Source organism: Phragmites australis, chromosome 19 (assembly GCF_958298935.1).
Source record: "Phragmites australis chromosome 19, lpPhrAust1.1, whole genome shotgun sequence".
Classification (NCBI taxonomy): Eukaryota; Viridiplantae; Streptophyta; class Magnoliopsida; order Poales; family Poaceae; genus Phragmites; species Phragmites australis.
The window spans coordinates 1312404-1331935 of NC_084939.1; the positions used below are offsets into that span (position 1 = coordinate 1312404).

The following is a 19532-nucleotide window of genomic DNA, read 5'->3' on the forward strand; positions in this document are numbered from 1 at the left end:
GAGCTATAACTCTTAGATCTATGAAGAGTATTTGAAATTTCTAAATAAAATAAAGTGGTCTCGAGAGTCAACCTGGAAGCTTCTTTTACACCTCAAATATTAAGATAATACAAGATTCTTCCCGAGATTCCACATGCTACGGCATCTACATTGGATCATCGTCGGCACCGTGCATATGTGCCGCCTATATATACATGTAGGCAGCCAGTCTCAAGTCGCAAGTCAACGTCATCAAATCCTTAATTACATTCTTCTTCCTCAGTAGAATCTCTGCATCTACCTAGCTCGATCGATTGATCATGTGCCAAGAGGAGAAGTCGGCGGGGCCCAGTTGGCCGCACCCCGCCAGCCTCATCGGCCGTATCGCCGGCATGGCGCTGGCGGTGGCGGCCGCGACGGTCATGGCCGCGGCGAGCGAGTGCACCGTCTACGCTGCCTACGGCGCGCGCCCCCGCACCGTCACGTTCAGAGACTTCCCGGCTTTCGTGTACGTGAAACAACTCGATCCACATCATGCGACCTGAATGATGGAAGCATTAACGTTGCATACTTACATATATATTTCCATCATGCATGCGATGTCAATGCAGGTACCTGGTGGTGGCGACCGCCATCGCCGCGACCCTGGAGATGATCGCCATCTTCCTGAGCGCGTGGAAGAAGGGCAAGGACAAGACGGCAAGGAAGCTCCTGCCTGTCCTCGCCGTGGCCGTACCGGCGCTCCTCTATTCGTCAGCCGGCGCGGCGATCGCCGTCGGCTGGGACATATCCTACTGCGCGGCCAACGGCCGGCGCCTAAGCGTCTGCGGCAGAAACGATAGTGGCGGTTTCTGCGCACGGGTGCACGCGTCCATGTGGCTCTCGCTCGGCGCGGCCGTCGTGGTGTCCGCCGCCGAGTGGGCGACATTGCAAGGGAACCACGGCGGGTCGGACTCGGACTCCGACTCGGACTCCGTTTGTTGCCATTGCAAGCATTAGTAGGTGTCCTTTTTATTACCTTTTATTTTTATCAATCAAGAGCTATAATTATTTTTATTAGTGTGATTAAGTAATTTTTTTGTGCGAAAGTGTGATTAGGTAATTTGATTTGCCATTTCTTGATTAATAGCCACTTGGTGGCCCATTTGTATGTACACATTTTCATCGTGAACTTGTTGCAACATTGTTAAGTTGTCTACGGTGGGTTCCTTTTGAATTTTTATGAACTTGTTTTAGCGTAAGATTTGAGAGGTTTTTATTAAGAGTTCAGTGGCATGTTACAACCATCCAGCCCCACTCTTCTATATCATCAGACACTCACTGACGGATCTACAATAAAAATAATCAATATCCTATTTATTAGATTAGAGATAAGAGTGTCCCACTTGTTAGACTAAGAGTGTTATATAGATATAAGTACATATAATAGATCATAGAAAACAAAAAATTACCTAATATCCTATACACCCTCTAGCAAAAAATTAATAACTGAGTAAACTAGTACCCGATCTTCCAAATGTGTAACAACTAGAAAGAAGTGAGATTAGATGACAATTCAATAGGGAGAAAACAAATCAGGGATGGGTTCAGCGTGCTAGCTAACGGTAGTTGAGCATGCCTCCTCCAGTCACACTCTCATTTGACCGTCTCTCATCATCCACTTGTGTTTTGTCAAAAAAAATCTTTGAACCCTCTCTATGAAGCAAAGTGTGTGTGTGTGTGTATATATAGGCACGTGATGAGTTAGGACTCAATCATGGTCGTTAGGATTAGCCAAGATCAAACTAACATGTGCAAGAATGTTGAGTGTCAGGAAAAGTAGCATGTGAGGTGTAATGTAAATTATTTCATTGTACTACATATTCTAAGGGTACTTGCATTGCGTACGTAACATGTTATTTTATTTTGTATTTGGAAGACACTTGCACCTACTGAACAGCTTGTACAGGTTGTGTATTAATGTTTTGCTCGAAGACCTCCCAATAAACTTCTGTTAGAAGTCAATTCACACACATATGACATGATATTACGGTGTAATTATTCAGAACATAAAAATCTTGCCTGAATTAAATGGTCTTGTGTATTGTGAAAAATGGCCACCAATATTTTAGAGTGCACGTCTTCTAGCCAAACCACGATTTCGGAGTGTCTCTAAGTGACAAGAACACACAAAGTGTCAAATATATAGCCTTACATTTCTAAATTGTATATTCGAAGTAGTAATATAGGAGCTCGGACGTTCTTTTAAGAAGCAGATGCCATCCAGGTTTGAGTCTGCGTAGGTGTGGTCCGATCAAGCGCACTTATTCCTCAAATTCTTAATTGCCATCCAAGTTTGTTCAATTTTCCCTTTTTTTTTACGAGAAAAGAGATATTTTATGTTATTAACCAATATATATGTATATTTTAACATAACTGTCGAGCCGAGGTGGTTCCTGATGGCTGCCCTCAGGTGGGAGACCTGGGTTCAATCCGCAGCTCTCACCCCCGGGGGCACCCCTCAGTCCCTTTGTGGCTGGGGTGTGTGGCCCCCTTTTGAAAATATATGTATCTATGTATGTATGTAGGTGTATATATATGCATATGTATGTATACATATATGTGTATATATAAGTATACATATATGTACACACGTACTACCATGAACAATACAAATCACTAAATCAGTCCCTAACAATGGATAAGAATGCTTTCCAATCATTAATGGGATCCTCTAAACTACGTTGATGTGGAAATCTAAAACATAAATATTCCAGCAGGTAGTTGCGTTATAAAAAAGATTAACGAGATGATTATAAATGATGAGCCCGGCAGAATCAGGAGAATGCAGTGTTTACTGGAACACACACACACACATGTATATATATATATAGGAAAACTAGTATGTACTCTGGATGTATGTACTCCTATCTCTCATATACCACTTTTACACGTGTGTTATACTTCTTTATCACTTTAAATATACTTCATTAGTAATTATAAGATACTGCAATACAAATCTCACGAATTTTTTTATGAAATTCCATGATTTTTTATCATAATTTGCGTATATACTTCTTTTATGTATAAAAAAGAGTATATAGCAAAAATGAAAGGCTAACATTGAATTTTTTTCATACAACTCATATTGGAGTATCTTAGAATTAGTATTAGAGTATACTAAAAATGATAAAAGAGTATAAAATGTTTGTTTAGGTGGTATATTGCATGTGGGAGTACATACTCCTAGGAGTATAAAATAGGTGTCATATATATATATATATATATACCGAGTCCAAGTCAATCGATCCACTAGCTAGCTAGCTAGTTACCTCCCTATATATCATTCTGCAAATTGAGTTTTTATAAGTTGCTACTGATCGAGAGCAATCACATGACATCTTTGATAGATCATTATGTGGCCCTAACCTCATTTGCTAATTATTATTACCTTTCTATTAAGCGTCTAAATACCAGCATAAATGCACAATCAATTGGAAAAAGAGAGGATTTTTTAAGTAATCTATCGTCAATTTGAGGAGTTTGGTCCAATAACCGATAGTTTGTCTTGCTCAGGCATGTGACGTTACTATTAAGCTGCATACATCAACTAGTTCATTTAAAATCTAAGTTAATAAAGAAAAATTAATAATTTACTTATACTTCAATATTCCTCTCACATGGAGGCTACCTCAAGTCACAGATGTGAAAATAGGAGTCGGCTGTAATTTTTTGTTTAATTACATCTGTCAGGATTTGAACTCGAGACCTCTGACTCTGATACTATATTAATGCACCAATCAGTTCATCCAAAAACTTAAGCTGATAAGAAAAAACGAACAATTCACTTATACTTCAATAGTTACCTCTAGCTTTCTTTGGTCTGGACTCAGCTCCATGCCGATGTGGTAGGTGGTTGCATGGCTCTCGCAAGTCCAGGCGGTCGTCGTTGGGCGCGGCAAGCCTCACCCTCCACATCGCCACCGTGGCGCTATCGGTGGCGTTGGTGGTCATGATGCCCTCGGCGAACCAATGCAACCCACCAGTGGCGATCGCGCTCAGCAAGCAACGTCTCTTAGAGATACGACAACTCCTCCAAGTTTTTTTTGGTTGCCAATCTGCTGGCCGAGTTGCTGGTCGAGCGGCTACGCAGACTCTCATCTGCTCGACGGCAACACTTTCTTGCAGTGGACAACTTCCGCACGTGCAGCCGGCTGATAAGTGGCGTACGCAAGGGCGCCAGCGAGCTCTGCCAATGGGTCCGTGTGTCTAGGACCGTCTCAATGTCAGCGGCCATTCCCCAGGCCGTGTCGCATAGCATCAAGGACGTGCCAGTCGCAATTTGTTTGGAGGATTGATTCCTGCTTTGGATTGATTCCAGCGGTGGGTGGTGGGTGCGGATCCGGCAGCAGGAGAGCCGTTGGAGAATGCCGGAGGTGGGTAGGGCGGGGAGCACTGCACAAGCTAGAGGAGGAAGACAGACGAGCGCCGTCTGATCGTAAATGGATGGTCGCCTTGAGGAACGTCCGATTGTACGACTTTCAATCGCCTCACAAATAGTAATCACCTTTTTTATGTTGTGACTTGTGAGATTGCTAATCAAGATACCCTTTTTTGTACTTAACGAATGTCACTATCAATCCTTTTCCAAAAACAAATTCACAACCAAACGGATAAAACAAGCCGTCGATGTTTCTGTACATTCGCAGACAAAAATGATAGCTACCTGAAGTAAATTATGACCTGTTTAGACAAAGGTGCAAGTTGATCCTGTAAATACTAATCACTTGGAGTAAATTATGACATATTCTGATTATCATACAAGGGGAGAAACAGATAGCTACACATATCCAAAACATGACTCCTCGACAGTTCAGTTCAATTTACATGTAGTTCAGTTGACTTTGCTGAAATCTTACGCATCAAATTGTTATTGAATATCTAAAGCGGAAATATATAATATAACCACACACATATTTATAAAAAATTAGAACTCTCCGAATCAAATATTTCATTCAACATTCAGGCAGTAACCACATGAGCTTGACAATGTTCAGTAGGTGTGAAGAACCACAGAAGTTCAAAGTCGAACCAAGCTGTGGGAATCGATTGATGACACTGTCAGCATTGACCTGACCTGAATTTAATTTTCCCCATTTGTTGATGCCATGTTCTGTTGCTTCTTTGACGATGTACATGGTTTTGCTACTGTACATAAAAGGCTGCAATATATTTTGTCTCAAACCCACTGCACCTGCTCGTTTTGGAACAGTTCAATTAATTTGAAGAAAACTTTGTTTTTCATTTTGACACACTAGTTATCAGAAAGAAAGAAAGATCACTGTCTTGCCTCGGACCTCGAACAAACCATTTCTGAATTCGTTTCGGACGCGACACATCTTCATTGTTGATTTAACTAAAAGCAATTCAAAACTATTAGGGCCATTGCCAGACAATTGTACGCATTTGTTAGAGTGTCTTGCTCACCCATAGACTCTTCTCTCACTACTATTGTAACCACAACATGAATATAATTATATAACCGATGTGGTCATCTGAAAGTTTCCTTAGCTTGGAGAGGAATTCAGTGCTAATATATTTTGAACTGCAATAGGCGATTCGTAATCTTAATTTGACATGAGCAAGGATGGATTAATTGTTAGTTGCTTGCTCGGCTACATGCGTGCATTCAGAGCTTACCGTCATTACAAGCATCTGGACTCGATCTGTTATATAGCTTGCTTTTGTTCTTGATGGCCTTGTTCTTGCCTTCTCTGACGATAGATGGCCGAGGTGGAGGGCGCGGAGGCAGTGGGCCTCGTCTTCCGCATCGCGGCGCTCGCTCTGTCGGTTGCGGCCGCCGTCGTGATGGGCACCGCGAGCCAGCTGGTCGTCGTCGACGGCGGCCGCGGACCATCGAGCTACGTCGTCTCGTACAGCCACTACAGCGCTCTCGTGTAAGAGAAGAGACTACACACTCGCAGTTACTACATGTCACCTACGGTCCTTGAGGATTGAGATTCGCGCGTGGCCGCAGGTACTTCGTTGTGGCCGGCGTGGTCTCGGCCATCTGCTCGGCGGTGGCGCTCTACCTGTCCGCCGTTCACAACAAGCCCGCCGGCGCGTTCTGCGGCAGGGTGACCACCGTGGCGGCCGTCCGCGCGTCCGCGGCCGTGGCCGTCGCCGTCGCGGCGCTTGCCGCCAAGGACGCTCGCCAGAGCTGGGGAGGGTGCTGTGGCCGAGCAAGAGCACGCCGACGCGAAGGCCGAGGATAAACGTGAGCAGAATAGCAGCATGGCACAGCACAGATAGAGAGCACGTGGCAACCGGGGTCTTAGTTTTATCATCACCGGTCCACGGCGAACACAAGGAGGCGCGATGGCACGCACAAACAGACCGCGGTCGAGCTAGAAACAGCACCACGGCTCGAAGGCCGGTCATCCTAGAGGATCAGGAAGGGAGGGTCACGGCTAGGGTTTACCTTGAGGGACGGCAACAGAAGGGCTCAAGCCAGCCATGGCAACCAGCAGGAGCGTCGGCACGTCGGTGTAATGGTGGGCCGCTGCAGCAACATCGACACGAATCCAACAGCGATGAACTCACGGCGCGACAGAGTTTCCACTCAACTCCTCAGAATTTCTCTCCCTTCTTCCTCCCCAAAGATTTATTTTTCCTCGGTGATAGCAGCAGCACGAACTCGATGCGGCAGGGTTTCGGCCAGAGCAAAATTGACCCTCCCCCTCGGGCACCCCCTCCCTGCTTTTATATAGGCGGCCCAGGTCTCTCACAAGATAAGCACAAGGTTGTTAGGGATTTGAAGAAGAGTCTTGATCGGGCATGGTTGAGGATGAATCGATTTGGGGAACGGATCAGGCGGCACGGTCCACCGGCCAGAGGTGGCGGGCTAGGCGTGGTGCGCTTGAAAGAGGGGCGAGCGGCTCAGGCACGATGCGAGCATGGCAGAGGCGCGCGCTCAGGCGCGAGGCCCAGGGAGCAGAGGGAGGAGAAGGCGGAGCGCTCGGGGAAGAGGCGCGGGCGCGAGGCAGTAGGTGGCGGCGGGGTCGAGAAGAAGAACAGGAGGCCAACTGCCAGAGGAAAAGGATAAGGGGTGGCTCGGGTGAGGGGATAAGGCAGGCAGGTAAGGAGGAGAGGGAGCCGGGCTGGGCCGGCCTGGTAGGGAGTTTGGGCTGGCCAGAGGAATGGGGCCGGCCGAGGCCCTCCCTTTTTTTTCCTTTTCTTTTCTCTCTCTCTCTTTATATGTATATGTACACTGGCGTAAACATGCGACAAAATGACGTCGTACAGGACTATCTGGTGGCTTCTTCAGATTTGGCGCTAAAATAAAATTTCAAATTTTGCCATGCACTAGAAAATACTTTGGCGCTACTAGCATTGCATCACCGGATCATCAGGTGAGATCTTTCACTTTTCACCGAAAATTTCTTCTCTGTAGGAAATGATCCAGTGCTCTCTAAGCCCAATGCCGGACAATCCGGTACCTTGATCTTCATTTTTGCTTGAGCATAGAATTGCTCCGAAGTCAACTTCAGCACCACACCGGACCATCCGGTGAAGCTAACTCCCAGACACCGGATATTTTGGTGAGTTCATTTTTCTTGGACCCAAAACAAAAACTTTAACTCCAACTTGGGTTAGCCATAAACAAAATCACACACAACCAAATTCATGCCAACCAAGTTTTACTCAAATCCAACATTGTCGATGATTCATCACAATCAAATCAAGGCACATCTTAACTTGGTTTCTCGATCCATAATTCGTCACAATATTTTGCCATGTCAGATCCATATCACTAGGTTGCATAATTTATGACGATCGCTATCCATGTGGCAGCACCGCAGCCATCAACTTGTGATATTTTTTGTTTCAACAGTGAAGATGCATAACATCATGAAAGTAACGATGATGCAATATCATCATAATTTATATGACAAAAAAGCTTTCATTCATAACTGAATTTGATTAGAGACGTAAGAAAGGTGACAAACAAATTTTCGTCATACAACTGTCATAAATTTCATGCCATGATAAATATTCAATAATCAGTGATGAAAGCTTATGGTCACAGAATAGCAAATTTGTTGTAGTGGTTGCAGAGAAAATAGAGTTGGCGTTTCTTTCTCTAAGTCCAGAAAAATTGCACACACTGGATGATCCGACGCTCTGAAAATTGAACGCGTCGAATGGTATGGTGTTCAGATGAGCTTTACACCGGAGCTTTTTAACTCAGAAGCAAAAGTTGAAGTGCACGCCGAATGGTCTGACGTTGGGTAGCATTACACGTCAAACTAATTTGTCTAGAGAGCTTGCAACGTGTCTGGGGTGAATACCACACGTCGAATGGTTCGGTGATGGCTGACGTGAACATAGGAGAATACGCATGACTATTTCTTGCAGAGAGGTTACGAAATGGGTGTTTGGTGGAGATGCACTCACTGGATGGTCTGGTGATGAGATGGTAGGCATGCCGGACTAATATTTTCAGAGAGGATGCAAAATTAACGAATTGAGGAGTTGAACACGTCGGATGGTCCGGTGCTCAGGAGGAGGGAACGCCGGATCATTCGGTGTGCATATTTTTCTGTGTAATGTCTCTTTCAATTGAGGATTTTGATTTTGGCTAATCTATAATGGTATTGAAGATGCATGTTTGCTTTTCCTATGTTGTCCAAGTGGTGGATGTAACTTAGCGATTGATGATAGGATGATCGGGGGTAAGCGAGGTGCTTAGTGCCAGACGATCGAGGAGGTCGGGCGAAGTCGAGGGTGATCCTAGCTATGCATGTAGAAGTCAAGCAAAATGTGTGAAGGTGGATGAAAATGGTGTGTTGACAAAATCAAGTGAATGAGATGTTGGTACAAGTGACAAGGCGACCTGAGGGATTGGGAGCGAGAGACACTTGCCGGCGGTCAAGATCACAAGACAGAGTATATGCGTTGATATCAGGATGCTTGCTTAAGGCTTAAGCAAGTGGCAGTGAGTCACACTTTGAGATGTGTGCAAGACGGTTTTACGGTTTGGCCTCAAAACTATGGACAGATGGTATACACGTGACATCATCGTGAAACTTTCGTCGAGATGAAACTAAGTCATGAAGAAACCATAACCGTTCGATGGACAAAGAAAAAATGGACCAAAATATACCGATGGTCGGTAAGAGGTTATTAGAAGAGAGGAGTATTTTGGAAACAAGAAAACTTAAAAGCTAAATTACCTCCCTAGGTCTATAAATAGAGAGGTAGGACTGTGTGAGAGAGTTGAGCCTGTCATTGGAGCTTTGAGTGCTATGTTTTAAAGGAAAGGAGAGAGGAGAGCTTAGTCTTTGTAATAGGTGAGAGTTTTGTGAGTAAAATATCTTGTAATTCTACCAAAAATAGGGATGTCCTCTTAATGAAATGATGTTTTTGTTCCCCTCGTGCTTATGCTTATCTCATTCTAGTTTTCTTCTATTGGCTCATTCAGGTTATTCCTTTTCTGGTTGCGATTTTTGTTCTGTTTTGTTGAGCTGAAATTTTCTCACCTTAGGAAGTTCTTCTTCTTGTTACTAGATGCATAAAATTTGCATACTAATATATACAAATGAGTCTTGAATTCCCTTATCTCTAGATCATAAACTTGTAAAATCTCTTATTCCTATGATTTTTTCGTTGATTCGAATGTTTCTTTCTTCAAGTTGCTATCTTTTGTGGCGGTGACTGATGAGATGAGTTTTAATATAACCTATGGTTTATAAATATCCACGAGAGTCATGTGTTTTTCTAGGGATTTCTATAGCAACTTGATTCTCTCTTGATTTGCTTCCGCTCTCAGTTTTGAAGTACGTTGGGTGATAAAATAGAAAAAAATCATCCGTTTCGAAAAAAATTAGTAAGACATCTATTTACCTCCTCTGATCGATATTCTCAGTCCTACACTCTAAACTGCAAAATTGCTGTTGTGTGATTGTGTCTTTAGCTCCCCTTCCCAGCTTATAATGTTGGAACTTGAATCCGGAATATCCTGTTGTTTCTTGCTCCCCGAAAGGCTCGATTTTTTCGTTGATGAGTAGATTATAGGGAATATCGCCTTACGGTTGCTGCCTGTTTATAATTGGTTTCTGTTAAGGGAGCAATTTCGAACTCTAATTCAAGTGCCTCAAGAAGCAACTGTCTCATTTGCTTACAAACAACCATTGCGCGTCATTAGTTTCTACAACCAAATTTGCATACAATAGCAAATCCATAATGTCTTTCCTTTGGCTATTCTTTGCACTGATCATCTTTACTTTCTAATATGCTTTGATCAGGGCTCAGGAGCATAACAGCGAGGTGAGCAGCAGTGAGCTTGGTAGGGCAGTTACAGATTTACCAACATTTGAGGCGCTGTCGTTGAGTGAAACCCCAGTTTTGACCCCTAAAAAGCCGAAGAGGGGTCCGATGATGATTATGATTGGTACATATATATATCTTGCTGTTCGTTTACCTCCAGTGAAATTTAAATCTTTAGCTATCTAGCTTTGTTGTATTGATATTGTGTTTAATAAAAAATCAAATATATCATTTATGTAGGCTATATTTAAGGGAATCTACTGACTAAGGTTCTAAATATTACTACAAAAGGAAGATTAAAAGGAAGATATTTTGAATGTGTGGCACACTCTGGAGGTGGTGACAATAGACATATTCGCAAAGCATGAGTGGTATTGTAGATATAGAATACGTGCATGACGTAATTTACCATGCTTTACTTTCTTTTTGTTGCTGACTACTAGTCAAAATTTTATAATAATGATGTAGGATGTATGCATCGTAGATGTAAAAAACCAGAATAATTTTTATTTTTTTTAAAAAAAGAAACAACAGAGAACATGTGACTAGTGCGATTCGACAAAATCACGCATTACAAGTTACATGGTTTTGGCCTATTTTTTTCCCCGTGAACCCTTGAAACTAATGCTTTTTTCTTTGAAAGCATTACAGAGAGAACTGAACAAATAGCACCGTTTTGCCTTGTTGTTGGTAAATCGATCTTAGCATCTTCCCACCTTCGCAGGCTGCCTGGAACTTCTTCTCGACAGACTTCACTCTTTTTTCACCAACCGACAGGTCTGTCGAGATTCATGTTGCTGTCACTGGGTGACTCCATTTCTACTACAAACTGTATCAAAAGATGAGCTGCAACAGCTGGAGCCATATTCAGACGAGGAGTACGCGCAATTTCACCTTGTTTAATCTACGCGGTATTTAATTGTTTGCTATTTGAAAGTCTGTAATGCACTAAAAATAGCAAGAAGCCTTATTTTGATTTCCATCTGAGAAGAAAATGTTTATAAAAATAGCAAGAAGCTTATAAAAAACTTATCAATAATTATTGGAATTGGTTTTATCATATTTTGATTTCCATCTTAGAAGTAAATGTGAAATGTCGGTCTCAAATTAGTTGTGAATGTAGGCGTGAAGCTTCCATAGTAGAAATTGTTCAGAACGAAAAGACATGGATGGGTGAGGAGGTGATGCTGTGTTTTAAGAAACACGTTGAGAGAAGTGCACATCTCGCGGTATGTATAATTTTGTGTATTTTAGTGGTTCAAATTGCGGCATAGCTTTTTCAAGATTTTACTAACTGTCAGTTGATTTGTTGTCAGGGGCTTGAGTACCGGCTGAATGAACTTTGTCACCAGTATTTTCATGTGGAGAGCTACGACAAATTTATCCACCATTATAACTTCACGGTTAGGATGAAGACGCCTAGTTCAGTTGACTGGATCGTGGAGTTATTCTTTGCCGAAGTGAAGGAAATCTTTGGAAGAAAATACTATTTCTGCTGTCCTTTAGAGCCAAACGAAAATGGTATTTATTCTTCTAAGATGAATCAAATATTGTATGGATGTATCTACAATGTTATAATACAAGTTTCTCGGATATTATTTTCATTAGGTAACTGTTATGCGTGCAAGAACCGAGTGGGATATTTGAAACATCCTGCCACGGGTGGATTTGACATGGGCTTGCCTGATGCTCCTGCATGCAATCTACCATGCAATCTATGGTATACAGATGAATGACGATGCTGACGTAGTATTAGGTTTGATGGATTCGAATCTTGTAATCCAGGATCTAGAATCCGTAGATGATAATTTATTTTCAGCCGTACTTCTGTTTTCTGCCTGTGGTACTGAGACTGTGCTAGTGTTATTATGATGTAGTGAAACACTTCATTTGTCCGTGGATCTTCGCTTCGATTGAGATGGTTTTTCATGTCTGCATATGTAGATTTTCATTTCCTATCTACCAACCATGCTAATGACTTTGCTCGCGAACTCAAGCCCATCTGTTTATTTCATTGCCGGACTTTGGCAAGCCGCTGAAAGTTAGGCTTTAGCTAGGTTCAGGATAGCAACCCTAAGACTATCTCTAAGGATTTCCTTTTGCGTCCAGATTTCCTTCACGATGGGATTTTTGTTCTCTTCAGCATTCTAACGGTTTCCCTTTACGGTTCTCGTTACGAATAGATTCTCAAGGTCATTCTCTCCGGAACGGGATTCTCTCTTCTTTTCTTTCACGATTCCTCTCAAAGGAAAACTGTTAGAGATGAGAGAAAATAAAGAGAATGAAAATAGGAAAGAAAATGAAATAAAGAAAATATGGTTGAAGATGGTCTTTGAATGGACGCATCCTCTGCAGCAATAAAAGAGCTACTAGTGATCTTTGTCATTGGCACATCTGGAAAGAGAGAAACAGACAAGTGTGTCGGCAAGAGGAACAGTCACACTCTGCACTAGCGATGAGTATCAAGAAAGAAGCCTTGCAGTGGAGGATTGGGGTGCAGGTTGCTTGCAGTAGGCAGCACCTTGTTATCCGGTTCTTGTGTTGTTTTTGTTTGTCTGATTTGCAACAGTACAGTTGTAAGAACTATTTTCCTTATTAATACGAAAATCTGCAGGTCTTCTATGTGTTCTTAAAAGAAAATACAGATTGATACTCTGTAACGCACGCTTGCACAGTGTGCAAGCAGCACATCTGCCCTCCTGGTACGGGCTCCAGATCTAGTAAGATATATAGGACATTGGTCTGATACTTTGATGCAGGTCAGTTAGGTTGCAGGGTCCTTTTCAGGATTATTGTGTGTGACAGCCTAATTTTTTCCTCTCTCTCACTACCAACCTGGCCCACCGGTCATAACCGTCCCCAACCTCCCCGATCCCCTTTCAATTTCGCCAGCCGCTCCATTCAAATCCAAACCCCCTTCGATCTCGCACCCAATCACTGCAATTAAACGTCGATTGAAGCCGCATTTGGAAACCGCTTGTCGACCGCATTAGTCCACGACCGTTTCCATGTGGATTTACGGCTCAGCCGAAGGAAACCGATGCCAAAATCCCGCCGCCGCGTTAAAGCCCTAACTAGCCTCAACCTCACCTTCCCGTCTACTTAAGCCGCTCAGAACCCCCGGCCGAGACCCCTTTCGCTTCACTGCACCCAAAACCTCAAATCACGTCGAATTTCCCCCACTGAGAGCACTTGCGCCGTGGTCGAACCCCGCCGAGCCATCCTCACTGTCATCATGCCGTTCCAATCCGCCCTGACACCACCTGAGCTCACGACATCATTCTTCGTCCGCACCTCGACATCCACGACCGCTCGCTGTTGAGTTCCACCGTCCTAATCGAGCTCCAAAGGCCGTCGAAGCTCGCCATTGAAGCCCAGCCGTAGCCGAGCCGTTCCAGTCTTCCTCGGCATCGTCTAACCCGTCAAATGGATTCGCCACCTTCAGCTCGTCGTCATCCGCTGTTTGTCGTCGCTATCGAGCACCGCAACGACAGCTCTGCCCTTCTCCAACCATCTTCCGCCGCGCTAAGCTCGCCGTCGACATGTTCTGCATCGGAGCTGAGCTAGCATCCTCCTACATCCAATCTAGATTAGGTGGGTAGGATTACAAGTTTACATACCAATTCGCCCCGTAGATCTAGACCGCTGGATCGACGATGTACGCGTGTGATTTAATTTGGTCTCGACCGCGTCAACATGCCATGTCACCAAGCCACGTCGATGTCTTTGCCCGATGTGGCGGTCCAGTCAGCGCTTTCTCGCCAAGTCAACAGCCCAGTCATAACGATGATGTCATCGTTGCACAGTAATCCGATTGTCCCTTTAGAAAATAATTTGTGTAAATAGATTATTCCAGAAAATAGATTTTCTATTTAGAAAAAATCCCAAAATAGAAAATGTTTATGAATGTTTTTAGCTCTGTTTTTATTTCTATAAATGTTATTTAATGTTTTCTAGTGTAAAAATTATTACAAAAATTTTAGAATAAATGTTTTAATTTGGAAAATAGTTTAGAAAATATATATTAATTTTGATAAGTTTAAAAATGTTTTATTTGATAAAATAAATGTTTTTAATATGTTTTGTTGCATATAAAATTATTTTTAATTCTAGAAAATGTAAATTAATTATATGAAATGGTTTTAATTAGTTTTATGTTGAAAAATAATTCTAGAAAATTGTAAATAAATATTTTAGGCATTTTAAAAATATTTTTAATTGCATAAAATACTTTTTTTTAATCATTTTTAGTCATTTAAATTTTGTTTAGACCTACCTTTCACTTCATGGCTCCGATTTGGGTGGTTCTTGCACCCAAATCTTTCTAAAATCGTGCCCTAGCTAGCCTTAGTATTTGTTTGTTATGTTAGCTTTGTTTGGCGCTTGTTCTTAATGTGTTGTTCTCTTCACGTGTAGATGATCCTGTCCTGGAGCCGTTCGAGAATTTCCAAGATCAAGACTTCGGTGACTCTGAGCAGTACTTCGGAGAAGGCAAGTGCCCTTGAACATCATGTACCTAGTTTTACAAATTGCATGATGGTCAAATATGACATCTCATGGTTAGGGTTCACTAGTTTCACCAATATTCCTTATAGTCATAGTTTTGGTTATAGTGTTATGTGTAGATTATGCTTAGTATTGCTTATTCATGGGTAGCATATGCAAATGATGACTTCTGATTAATAATGTGAATTATGATGATAGCTTTGTAAAAATGCTTAGACTTGGAAAGTAGGGTCTAGGCAAGTTTGGCATGATGGTTAGCCTGTGGATGTGTTCTAGGCAAGAATGTTGGCCTTGTCGGATATTGGTTATCTCCTTGCGTTGATTGATGGTGGTCTTATCCAAACCATGTTAAGGATCAATTCGTGGAGTGACCACTCATGAAAATAGTACAACCACGAGGCTTATATGGGTACGGCTTGGCTGAGTAATTAGAAGTTCTCCCAGTAGTGTGTGAGTCAGATGGAGGTGTATGGATGGAAGGGTTACTTCCTGGAACTACCAAGCATAGGAGGGGACTTCTGGAGTTGAGGGTGTACTCCCACAGTAGAGAAACCTCAGTGAGCGAGTACATGTTGGGAGAATCTTTGAAAAGGTCTAGTAGTGATCTCTTAGCGCACACCTCGGAAGTGTGTAAGGCACTGATGGGTACCTGTCGGAGGATGAACTCCACAAGCGGGGATCCAGAGGGACCCCTTTGAGATTCGGCCGGGGGATGATTCTGAATCTACCTCGTACGTGAAATAAATGGGAGTAAATGAGATGCAGGTGGGTTGGATGATCAGATGTAGGAGGAAATAAATGCTCAGGGGATTTTAGATAGGTTCAGACCGTACGGAGCGTAATACCCTACTCCAGTGTGTATGCTATAAATGCTCAGGGAATGCCTCTCTGAGGATCTCTTGTGCTACAAGGATGTTTGTCTAAAACTAGAGCTTCGTGAGCTTGTCTCGGTCTTGAAGAAGCCGTTGTCTTCTGTGTGTCTCGATCTTCTCAGTTCGGTCTATCAATCCAGAGCTGTCCTTCTCCGGGGAGCCCGCCCTCTTTTATACCCCCATCGAGGCGGGTAGCGTGCCCAGAAAGGATGGTGCGACTTTCAAAGCGCTATAAATAGAAAGCAACCATCATGGGCTGCAATTTGATGTGATAGGGGGTTGAAACGCGCCCCCGTCCGATCATGTCGTCATCATCCCGCTTTTTAGCGGTTGCTGCGGGGAGGGCCCACCGAGCACCCTGTGTGCCCGCCCGATCAGAGCGAGCCTGACACAGCAGAGAGGCAGGCGATATGCCTCGAGCCTTGCGATGATATCCCAAGGCGCGCCGGATGACGCGCGATGGAACCCGCCGCATTAAATGTCCCCACGCCTCCCTGCCAGGCTGTGGCAGGGACTGATAGCAGGCGTGAGGGGAGTGGTTGGAAGTGACAGGCCACGCGCCCTCTTAAATGCAGCATCGGGCCTCTCACCAATTGACACCTCACCGCTGAGCCCCTGTAGGGACTACCGGCGAAGGACTTCTCAGGTCCTCGGGGAACTGTGAGTGCTCGGGGACTACTGTTCATAGCCCCGAGCACTCTCTCCCGGATATACCCTTTCTTGGTCCTCGGGGAACTCGGGAACCACTGTTCATGGCCCCGAGCGCTATCTCCCAAAACTGTATCTGCTCGGGTCATCGGGGAACTCGAGTGCTCGGGGACCACTATTCATGGTCCCGAGCACCCTCTTCTGGAACTTAGTCTTCTCGAGTCCTCGGGGAACTCGGGTGCTCAGGGACCACTGTTCATGGCCCCGAGCACCCTTTCCCGGGACTTGGTCTTCTCGGACCTCGGGGAGATAATCCCCGAGGGAAGGCGTCACATGGCACTCTGTTGTCCTGGCCTCGGGACTCGGGGACCCCTGGTTCCCATGTCACCGACAGTACTGGCGAAAGAGCGGATCATGGCTCGTGAGTACAGTGTACGACCTCTGCAAAGTAAAAACTAATATATCAATCGTGCTCACAGTCGTGAGCGGCACGAACTCCTTACATGATTAGTCCGATGGTTTCGAAGTCTTTGATTGGTTTGAGTAGATCACAGTGGTGGAAACTATGATTGGACTTTGGTTTTAGTTAGAGGTGGATGGAACCTCAGATGAGGAGAAAGGTGGTTGAAACCTTGACTCAATTTTTAAAAGATCTTTCACATAGTAAATATATTGCTTTTATAACTATATTACTACTAAAATGACCTTTATGCAAATAAACTCCTAAGTTAAGCCATTCTTGATATTGGTCTCCTATCATACTTTTTCACATTTGCTGAGTATTCTATGTACTCACACTTATTATACCCAAACAATATTGCTCAGTCGGGAAGATGTTGAGGACTTCAAAGAGGATGCAACAATCTAAGGTGTTGTCAGACCCGACCAAATTACATCCAAATAATATTGCTCAGTCCCGATATATGCTCAACAAAGCCCAAGATCACAGCATATACCGTTTACAACATAGTTTCATCACAAGATATGAACAGAGTATAAAAGTTTTAACTTTTATTATAAACCTTGTTCCAAGTTCCAGTTTCTACTTAGATCAGAGTTTTCTAATGCAGCGGAAAAATATTAATAAAATAAAAGACCAGTGGTACCATTGCCCATAAGGCACCACATGAACTAGCTCAGACATTCGATCTCTACTCTTAGCCATCTCCAACATCGGCGGAATAAAAGTACCCGTAAATGAGTTCATCATTACCTGCATCAACGTAAGGGCAGCACCCTGAGTACAAAGTTACTCGCAAGACTTACACAATATGGGTATATATATTATCGACTCCAAGGATAATGCATTGAGTTGAATAGCAAGAAATAGCCACAAAGTTAAGTTGACTCAGCGAAAAGTACTTTAACCAGTATACGGATATGAACAACTTTCATTGACTGACAACAAACATCTCTTCAATAAAGTAAACTTGCTCATCTTAAATAAGTATCAGCCCACGCTTCTCCCAGAAGCCCACATACTTTCCCTTCATTTTTCCCAAACTGAACGAAACTCTACGATTGTCCAATGAAACTTAAGCATGCTCATGACCGAGAGCGCGGCAAATTAAATTGTTCTTACACCTTGCAGTGGTACATCTTTATCCACATGACTCAGGTCCATCATCTTGGCCCACGAGACAACCTTTCTCATACCTGGAACTACCCACTTGCACTTACCCCTATGGCGCTGGGGTTACCATGAGCATGTCCCAGACACCTTCGGCTCCCCGCCACCTTACATCTTCTCACACTTTTTCTACACTTCATAGTTACGCAAGGCAAGCGTTAGCACGTCATATGATAATCGGCTTATCTTACAATTAGATCGACGTGTAGAAGTATGGAAAGTGCTTAAACCAACGACACCAACGATTGGTGCTTAAATGATGCAAACGATCTATAGCATCCAGTTCTCCTCTCCCGAATGGCCCCTAGCACCCACTCACATCTCGTCTCAATTTTTCCAACTCACCATCCCAACTTATCATTCCTTTGTAATTTTAGTTGAAATTCCTGTAATTTGCGAACGATGGTGACATCTATCGCTCAACTTCTATCGAGGACCTATGCAAGGCTAAGCAATTACCGTATCATTTTTAAGTTGGACCATGTTATGAAAATACCCAGGTTACAAGGATCGGGATTAACAACTTTGTCAAGGTAGATACGATGCAACAAATAGGAGCTACCTGATTTCTGACATCGACTCATTGTCACATGCATCTACGAGATCTAGCAAAATCTAACAGATTGACCAACTATTCACCAAAAAACATAGGAGAGATATGATAGATGCTTGCCTGGTGCTTCCCTGATGCTTCCTGTGCAACACTCATAGAACTCCGCTTGTTTGTTTGTGGTTTCAACCATGCGACACTCTGAAGCGTCAGTTTCTAAATAAAGATGACAATGCATCATAATGAGTATGATGACATGCAATGAAAGAGGCTCCACAATGTATGACAACAGTGAAGATGAAATGCTTCACGACGCGAGTTTAAATCATTAAGGATTTTCTTAATTTAAATTATTGTTAAACATTTAATAATTTATGGATTTAAAGCTTAAACCAAGCTCAATTCAATTTAGAAAGTTAACTATGTTTAACAAGGGTGTCAGTATTTTTAATGACCAAGGCATAATATAAAAAGTTTAACAAAATTGATTAATTATGAATTAATGAAGCTTAAACACCTTTTATCAATCAAAGAAATACCAACACGTATTTCATGGCTCCTAGCATTTCTAAAAAGTAGATCATGATCATATAAAGCTAAAAAAAGTGGCTTCACTATTTTGGGAACTATATTCATTTTTCTACGCATTTCACAAGTTTCACCCGATGTAATAGTTGAACAATAAATCAATTTTGCACTTTCTGGATTAACTGAATTAAAAAGGGCCTAAATACTTGTTGCACCCATAGCCGGCTAGCTCAACACATGATAGTGGGGCCAGGGGCCAGCTGAATCGATCAAAACGGCCTTGAGGCCACGACTATACAGCGACACGGCCAGTCGACGGCTCGACCTGGCCTTGCCGGCGACGAATGGCGGCTAAAACGGCTCGGCCAAAGGCACCTAGAGCTTCTACACGTGCTAACGAACTCAACTGCATGACTATTAGCCGATGAGCCCGGCTGCGGCTCAACTGGCGACGAGCACATATGGGCGGCGGTGGCTCGGTCACCATGGGTGACCATGCCGGCGACAGGCC

General features: G+C 43.3%; 3 protein-coding genes and 1 long non-coding RNA gene across 4 annotated transcripts; all 4 read left to right on the top strand.

The window, feature by feature from the left end:
* The first annotated feature begins 231 nt into the window (after positions 1-231).
* On the top strand, positions 232-1222 carry LOC133900905 (CASP-like protein 1U4). Its single transcript, XM_062342186.1, has 2 exons — positions 232-487; positions 591-1222. Exons 1-2 carry the CDS (start codon positions 300-302, stop codon positions 976-978), a joined length of 576 nt encoding a protein of 191 aa, XP_062198170.1. The 5' UTR covers positions 232-299; the 3' UTR covers positions 979-1222.
* Positions 1223-5604: 4382 nt separating this feature from the next.
* Positions 5605-7219, top strand: LOC133900680 (CASP-like protein 1U1). Its single transcript, XM_062341891.1, has 2 exons — positions 5605-5915; positions 5996-7219. Exons 1-2 carry the CDS (start codon positions 5743-5745, stop codon positions 6231-6233), a joined length of 411 nt encoding a protein of 136 aa, XP_062197875.1. The 5' UTR covers positions 5605-5742; the 3' UTR covers positions 6234-7219.
* A 3657-nt stretch (positions 7220-10876) lies between these two features.
* Positions 10877-11645, top strand: LOC133900966 (uncharacterized). The gene is made up of 3 exons (XR_009906630.1): positions 10877-11165; positions 11431-11516; positions 11604-11645. It is a non-coding gene; the product is annotated as an uncharacterized LOC133900966 (long non-coding RNA).
* Positions 11646-12204, top strand: LOC133901004 (uncharacterized; the record flags this gene model as incomplete). The annotated part of the gene is made up of 3 exons (XM_062342297.1): positions 11646-11808; positions 11896-12007; positions 12165-12204. Coding segments are annotated over 3 exons (315 nt in total), but the record flags the coding sequence as incomplete, so codon positions are not given.
* Positions 12205-19532: the final 7328 nt, after the last annotated feature.